We start from the raw sequence: 8,658 nt of genomic DNA on the forward strand, positions 1-8,658 counted from the left end.
AGGGTTAAAACATCAGGGTCAGAATATAAAAGTAAAAAAAGTGGGTGTCAGGCAATGAGGGTCTAAATATAAGTCATATATTATGCTTGATCCCCGTTTTCAGCCCTTATATGACCCTCATTGCCTGACACCCCCTTTTTTTACTTTTATATTCTGACCCTAATTTTTTTATCCTAATATTCTGACCCTCTTTTTTTAACCCTAACATTCTGACCCTCATTCCTTCACCTTTACATTCAGGCCCTCAGTTTTTGACTCTAATATCCCGACCCGCATTTTTTAACCTCCACTTTTTGACCCTTATATTCTCACACTCAGTGGCTGACCCTTATATTACACTTGAAAGCGCTTGGTACAACCCGGACTGATACGAAATAATCATCCGAGAATTGAAACGCCCATTCCCCATTCGAGTATAAAATATACTTGATTCACTACTATTTATTGTTATGAAAGGATATGGCACTTATGATATTTATAACAATTTACCTGTAGAGTTTGCCATAATTCTCCATAGCGATTACCCACATGGCCAGAGATTTCGCTGCAATCGACACCTGACCGACTTTTTCCGGGTCAAACTCTGGATTGGACGTATATTTCCCAATTGTTTTCAAGGTTTTATCCGATATGTGATCTTTGTCGAAGTTTCGAAGCTGAAAATTTTTGAATTAACACCAATTTCAATTAACGATGGGATGGACGTCTTCTTAAACACTATTTATTTTCATTCCGACATGTATGACCTTTCGGCCAGGAAAATCAACAATTTGAGAATGGTAAATTGGACGGAAAAAATCGACTATCCATATTTACTACCATCAATGGTTGAACAGGACATTCGAGATGCGGAGGGCAACCGCAAGAACCGCAAAAACTCATAAATATCACCGATTCGGTAAAGAGCACGGTTCAGTTCAATAAAGTTTCTGAAATTAAAAGGCAAAGGTCACTCCTTCCCTCAGTTTCAGCTGAATTTCCGTGAAAATTCCCGAAATAGGCATTATTTAGCCATATAATTACGTGAGAAGGATTAAGTCCTTCATCTCCTTGCAGATAGGGAAAATTTATCATAATTTTACACAGTAAGATTGCTCTCGCGACAACTTAATTTATCTTCTCTGCTGAATTTTTAAAATTTCTGGACTATTCCGATAGATTTTCGGGAAAGCAAATGCCTGAGGATTTTTTTTCGGACATGATAAAGTAAATGAGTAATAGTAATAGAACAAATTACACTTGTCAAGAAGTTAACATCACCCAGCTGTCTCTTCGATTCACTCCACGTTGGTTCCGAATTTTTCAGTATCATGACAGCCTCCAAGACAATTTCCACTTTCGGTGGTGGCCGCGCAAACGATTTGATTTCAGCTAGATCCTTTTTATTGAGTGTATCGAGTGCTTTCATGGCCTCTTCGAGTGCTGGCTCAACAGCGGCAAGATCGGCCCGCGCTATTTCCTCAAGTTTCCTACACTCCTTGGATTCCTCAGTTATTTTCACAGATCTGGTTGTGATGCTCTTCTGCGCCTCGTCGGCATCTCGTTTTTGATTAACTATTGTCACGAGAAATTCTTCACAGTCTTTTGTTGACTTGAGAACTTGCTCCTGCATCACTTCCAACTCCTTTGCCATCTCGTTCACCTTCTCCCTTGTATCGTCAATCTTGAAGAGACCTCCACCAAGTTTGTCTGATTGTTCAGCAAGTCTTTGTCTTTTAGACATTAACATCCTGGAATCGTAGAGAACACAATTGCACGAGTAAAATGAAGTGATGTTTATTCGTAAAGAATACCAACTTTTTGTATCTAACAACGAGCTCCAGAAAATTCGAAGGTGTCACGTAGTTATGCCGTTTCATCTCAGTCAACATTTTTACGGAATATTGAACGACTGAGTCATGAATGAGTGCGAACGTCGAGGAGATGGCATACCGCATTCGTTCTTGAAGAGGTAGAATGGGAATTGCAGTTTCCGACCTTCTTGGCTCCTATTCAATAATAGAAATAGAAAAAATGTGGTAATCGATGAGAAGAAAAGTTGACAGTTGATTTGTTTTTCCTTTACGGAGAATGGGGAATTTGCATGGAGCTTGGTGTTCTTAAGGATAACCGGGCGAGCCCGGAGGGTTGGAAAGAAAGCAGCCATTTTTTTACGTATTCTTTAAAAGATGGTAAAGGCGTGTGCAAAGTTTCAGACTGCTGGGGAGCATGGTTAATTTATTAAGAATTTTTGAAAAAGTGGTCATTTAACCCGTTATGTTATGGAAATCACAAAAAAAAACTGCAAAACCCAAGGAAAAAATGCAGCCAAAGTCATGAAACTTTAGACACATTTAGAACATGTGATCAATGATTTTTTGAGTGAAAAAGATCGCAAAGTCAACTTTTGAAAAATCCCCAACGTATTCTTTTTAGAAATAGTTTTTCAAAAAGATCACAAATTTTGGCTTCTTAATTAGAATGAGTGAATTTCCACAAATTTGATTACAATGGAAATGTTGATTTTCACATAAGACCCTGGGTTAAATCCTGATTTTTAAACATTTCTTCCTTGAAAAACCAAAACGATAATTTAATTGAGAAAAAATTAGAATTCCGAATCTAATCGATTTTTCTGCAATTTTTTGCAGTTTTCAATAATCTTTGAATTTGCCGTAAGGGTAGAGCTACTTCAAGTGACAGTATCGTCATCTTTCACGGGAGATTCATAAAAAAATTACGGAACGCTCCGGAAAAATTCCGTGATTTTAGGTAAAAATTACGTGACAGTTCCGTAAAATTTCCTACAACCACATTTCCCTCCGAAATTACGGAAGATACGTAAATAATTTTTATTGAATATTAGGGGGCATCGCCCCCTGCTCGTTCCGCTCGCCAACCCGGGGGGGGGCGAAGCCCGCTCGCTTCGCTCGCTTCCCCCCGGCCGTGTGACCGCAGCGGTGTACCGTACCCATAAACATCTTCCATATGAGCACCCCCTAATATAGTAATCCTTCGTAAATATCGATATCCCCTTTATGACCACCCCCTCATATAGACATCCCTGAACTTGATGCATCCCCTGAATTTTTCGCCTTATTTTTTATTTATATAGAGAGATTTCTCTCCGTGTAGACACGGCTCATTGACCTTTCAAAGTTTCGAGCGCAAAAATAAAAAGAGCCGTGGAAGTTCCTCATTATCAAACTCGTACTTACCACTTTGTCTTCTCCAGCGATGGTGCTAATCAAACTAAGATTCATAAGAAACTTGTTGCCTATCTCTAACAGAGCGTCCTTCGGCCAAGGAAGGAACCAATCTATCGTCATGCAATTTATGAGAGAGGGATACTGCCGCAAGCGGTTACGGAAATTATCGCCAACAGGACTCATGCAGAGTATCATGCGAAGATTAACTCGTACACGATTAATCAGGAAGAGGTAAATAGATTCTAGGGTTGGTGAAACTCCAGCTTTATTCGCCTCTTTCGTCAAGCGGTTTCTAATCTGTCAGGATTACAAGGATGTTAGGAGATTGGGATTTTATCCCTTATCGCTTTACTGCCAAACACCCCGGCGATAAATTGAATGGAGTTTGTTCAGGGAGAGGACAAATAGTGGGGGAACTTACATCTTCCATTTCGTCGGATTTGTATAAGTTAGCAACTTCCCCTGTGCCAAGCATGTTGTTGATTATTTCGAGAAAGTGTTCCACTGTTACTTGAGTATCATTGAAGAGGAAACATGTGGGTGTATTATCGACACCAACTAGGGAGTAGAGACGCTTCAAGTCCTCTCGAAACTCGGGAACACCGTAGCGCCTGGTCACCTCGATATTAAATGGACTTAACTCACAAATGTTGCTAGCAAGGCGGGACAATGACTGCCTTCCGCTGCCGCCGATTCCCACCAGCAGCATGTTTCCGTTTGGCTGCGGGATTGATGACATTTTTTTATCACAATTCGGGGAAACGGGAGATTTCGCGGAACTTTCATTGCAAGGGACGGACGGAATATTTTTATAGAGGAATATAGCGATTTCGCTGGGTAATTCCAGTGGATTCTTATTACACAAATCAAAATTTTTGTCTGAATTTTCCGTGCGCAAATTTCCGAAATTTTTCTGTTCAATTATTCTGTGAAAATTCAGAACATTGAGGGAGAAATTGGAAAATCATGTCATTTCACGCATGAAAAAATTTAAAAGAAAACCTGGCGAATTCGCTAGAAAATTCTATTGGAATTCTGTAGGAATTCTATGGGGGTTTCTATAGAATTCCAATAGAATTTTCTAGGGAATTCGCTAGGTTTTCTATTGAATTTTTTCATGCCTGGGAGAAAAGGAAGATTTCACGTAACTTTAATTGTAAGGGACGGACGGAATATTTTTATAGAAGAATATAGCGATTTCGCTGGGTAATTCCAGTGGATTCTTATTACACAAATGAAAATTATCGTCTGACTGTTCCGTGCCAAGTTTCTGAAATTTTTATCGGTTCAAGTTCCACTGAAATTTCGGGAAATATTGTCATTGAAAAATTAAATTTTCCATTGATTTTTTGTTCAACTGATCTGGAAATCAATAAATTACTTAATTTTTCTGTTCAATTATTCTGTGAAAATTCAGAAAATTCAGGGAAAAATTGAAAATTCATGTCATTTTGTTTCTGAATATTCATGTTCCAATGAAAATTCAATCAAGTTGTGAAATTTCGTAAGCATTTTTCCCCTAAATCCAATTCAATGTCAATCTCATGAGAATTATTTTAGAGAAAAAAAAGACGCAGTGAATCTTTCGAATTCTTCAATAGAATTGACCAAAAACTAATAGGATTTTCTATCGAATTCCCTAGGTTTTTCAATGAATTTTTTTGTACGTAAAAACTTCTATTCTACATGAATGAATCATTTAAAAATTATGTACATATCTCTCTGCTGACGATGGCGAAACTTATCTTGAAAGTACGATGAAGGAGGATCTAATGTGATGTTCCTACTTATGCACTGAGACAGAAGTTTCTAGTTTCAAGGAACGAGTTAGTGATTTTGAGAAACTCATGATTCTAATATGCATTCGCCTGAGAATGACAATCTGGTTATTTGATTTCAGATAAAAAATCTGTAAAGTTCGGTACTGACAGACAAAAAGAAAAGTTTTTAAATGAACAATCGTTGGAATAATCGAACATTAATTCAGAAAAGAACTTATAAGTTATATTCTGAACAGAATTATCAATTCCAGAGATTTTTCAAAAATAGTTGAAAGATGAGTCGATCAATTTTTGAGAAGGAAAAAACTTTAATGGATTTCTGTAAAAAATACCGAGAACTAAACTGACTAAATTAGTGTTATCAAGAGAATTTTATTTGAATCAACTATCATTTGGTTGTTAACTTTCAAACAAACATGATTTCATAGTGAATACCAGTTATCTTTTCTTGAGATACATTTGATTGGGAGAAATTGAACTTCTCTAGAATTGATGTTCCTTTTATTTGTCGCAATAATGAGAGTATTTGATTTCTTTCTAGCCAAAAGTTTGCCAACGCCAGAAATTCGTTGGTTTACTCAAAAGTCAAAATTATTCTCATGACTAAATACGTTGTTATCTCAATCAACACGATCAGACGTTGTTCCAAGTAAATGATAATTGAAGTGAGCATTTCGTATGTCGAATCAGGATGAATATTGTTACGCGGAAAAAGCTTTGAGATTGTAGTAAGATGTCGTTGAGTTGAAAGAAGTTTATATTTCTTGACTAAAAAAAATCGCATTAGTTTACAATAACAGAATCACAGATTACGGCAATTCAACACAAACTTGGATATCACAAATTTCGTTCAATGTGATGTACGGAAAGCTCAATTTAAACATCGGCTTCATTCGAGAAAACAACATTCAATTCATTCCTCAATGTAATCATCTCCCAGGTACGAATTTTTTATCTATTCATGAAACTAGAAAATTTCTCGACTGGAGATTATATTAGGTTAAAAAAATAGAACTTCCATTTTTGTGGTGAATACCTGTGACTCGACACCAAGGACTGTTTTATTTGATTCAAGTAAATGTATCTCAAGAAGAAATAATTGATATTCACCGTAAGATCTTATTTATTTGAAATTGGTTCAAGTATGTAATACTTGTTCCAAGGAAGTAACATCTCCCTGAAATTCCCCCTGGAATCCAGTACTTTTTGTCCCCGGTAACCAGAAATTTTTTTCCTCTGCATCTTTATCGTCAATAAAAATATTTTTCCAATCGTACCTGTGAAATCACTCGAATAATACGACAAATGTGCTCAATCGCATCGATGAAAAGAATCAGATCCAGCCTCACAACACCAGTTAACGTATTATATTCGTCCATTTGCATTCCAATGAAACGACGCAGAGCGGCAGTGTCAGAAAGATCTTCGTATACATTCCAGGGGTTCATGAAGTCACCTGAATAGGAAAAAAAGTGGTTCGAATGGAACGCTAGGACATAAATAATTCATTCGTTGAAAATTCGCATCTCAGTTTTCGCCGTTGTCGTCCACGTCGACGTCGTTTTCATTCCGGCAGAATTTCATTGGAGTTTTTAGCGCCACTGCGAAAAGGATGGACTCGTGAATTACGCTCGCATCCTCCTTGCTTTGTTCCTTTTGTACAATTAACTTTTTCTCATGGCTTTCATGAAGAGCTAAATTCGCAAATGCGTAGATATGATTTTTCGTTCGTTTCGCATTCGCATGGAAGTTGATTGGAATCGTGAAAATTTTTCATTCTCGCGAGAAAAAAAACCATAACAATGTCATCCATAAAAGAGGAAAATTTCGTGAAGTTCCATTCATCATAAATTTTCATGAATCTCATTAATTTCAATTCCTTCCATTTTCCGTTCTTCGCGAATGACATAAATTTGATTCTCTATCATTTTTTTACTGGGATACAGATTCTAAATTCTAGAAAACCGCGGAAATTGTCTGTTTTTTTTTCATTCAAAACAAAATTTAGAAAAATAATTCACTTTTCTGGAAAATCGATTCATAAAATTTCCCTAATTTCTCAGCAATTACGGGCATTCATGCAGTCACTTACGACACAGACGAGCACGTCTAGTCTAGTAAAAATAAAACTAGAATGCAGGATTGCTTTCGTGTTCGATTCTTATCGGAAACTTGACGTTCGCGTTTGTTTCCAACGAACTCTCCAATAAGTTTGGAGCTTTTGGGATATCAAACTCGATATTTCCTCCTAGATTTTAAATATTTCGCAGTCACTCGTTATTTCTTTCCCTCGAAATACTGTACTCCGATCCCCTTAATCCGAGTGGGGAAAACAATCCGACAAATGAGGACCACTCGTGCTTCAAAATGAATCGGGTATTTTCCTCGAGTTCTCCGGCATAAGAATAAATGTCGGAAATTTCGCGAAGCAATCTCTAGTGTTATGGGCGCACTCAGGATTTTTTAGCAGTAAAATTTGACATATTCACTGTTATGCAAGGAGCACTGAGAGAAAAAATTTGCTCTGCAGAAAACCTACATTTTCCACGTGAGAATATTTGATTCGCCGAAAATTAACAGTGCAATGATATCATTTTCCCCACAAAAGTGCAATTATTCACCCCTCCAACGAGTTATGAACATTGGAAATAATGTCAAGTATCCATTTTACTCCACTCCCCTATTCTATTTTCACTCATTCGGTTTCATCGGCAAATTCTTTCACTGAGAAGAAGACTCCTGACAGAATCGATAGGGAAAAAATCGAGGGATTCCAGTGGATTCCATCAATGCGTCAGATGGACCCTACGTATTTTTTCTGACGCAATTGAAATTTCATTCAAATATGCAAATACTCACCGAATATGGGACAGCGTTTTTCTGGGCAGAGATTGTGAAAGGTGAGCTCAAAGTACTTTCCCAATTGTTCATTCATTTGTGCGATGAACCAGTCGCGGTCCCTGTGTAAATTGAATGAATGGAGTGACTGTTTCTTCACAGATGAATTATTTAATCCATTACCGTTCATCGATAAATCGGTCACTGAAGACACGGAAAATCTCGTGCACCCATAGACGAAGAAATGTCGGGCGAGAATACTGGTAATCTTTGTGGCTTCGCAGAAGTCCTTGAAACACTTTGGAGATATCCCGAAGATTGAATAAGTAGTGAATTTTCATTGGGGTGGGTAACATCGTTCGGACGACGTTCTTGTATATTTCCAGAGTTGATAGTGTGATCTCATTTGCTGCCCAATCGGATAATCAAAGAGTAAGTCAAAGTCTATTTTTTATCACTAAATTGCTCATCCCTAGTCGAGGGGCTATTCACAGGCGAATTGGGTGACACCGCGATTACAAAATGTAATCGATTACCCAGGATTACCCAGTGAGGACCTGAACGTACCACATTCATTTTCGTTTGTACCCCGCATCCCTAGACGTAAGGGGTGCGGAAAAAATCGTGCAGCGTCGGAAATGAAGGTACCGAAAAAATTTTCATGAGCAAGAATTCAGCATGGATAGTACTTGTATCTACTGTATTTTTCCATTTCATTTATCAACCCCTTCAGTACTTTACCCGCTTCTAAAATCTTAAATGTATGAAGGACGTCAGGAAAACATACCGATAGCTTCTAAATCGTTAGTACTCGTTTGTACCAACGAAAATTATTCATTATTATTATTATT

The 8,658-nt window shown here is 37.5% G+C and overlaps 1 protein-coding gene across 1 annotated transcript in view; it reads right to left on the reverse strand.

The window, feature by feature from the left end:
• Positions 1–8,658, reverse strand: part of LOC107041215 (dynein heavy chain 2, axonemal) — an 81,436-nt gene that overhangs the window by 26,480 nt on the left and 46,298 nt on the right. Inside the window, exons 33-40 of the mRNA XM_015261656.1 lie at positions 7,991–8,216; positions 7,829–7,929; positions 6,247–6,425; positions 3,610–3,909; positions 3,198–3,485; positions 1,798–1,988; positions 1,238–1,730; positions 490–656 (exon numbers count right to left, since the gene is read on the reverse strand). Of these exons, the coding sequence (XP_015117142.1) occupies positions 490–656; positions 1,238–1,730; positions 1,798–1,988; positions 3,198–3,485; positions 3,610–3,909; positions 6,247–6,425; positions 7,829–7,929; positions 7,991–8,216 (1,945 nt within the window). The remainder of the gene's footprint in view (positions 1–489; positions 657–1,237; positions 1,731–1,797; positions 1,989–3,197; positions 3,486–3,609; positions 3,910–6,246; positions 6,426–7,828; positions 7,930–7,990; positions 8,217–8,658) is intronic.

The sequence above is a fragment of the Diachasma alloeum genome, unplaced genomic scaffold (assembly GCF_001412515.2).
Source record: "Diachasma alloeum isolate Michigan unplaced genomic scaffold, Dall2.0 Dall_scaffold_00359, whole genome shotgun sequence".
Classification (NCBI taxonomy): Eukaryota; Metazoa; Arthropoda; class Insecta; order Hymenoptera; family Braconidae; genus Diachasma; species Diachasma alloeum.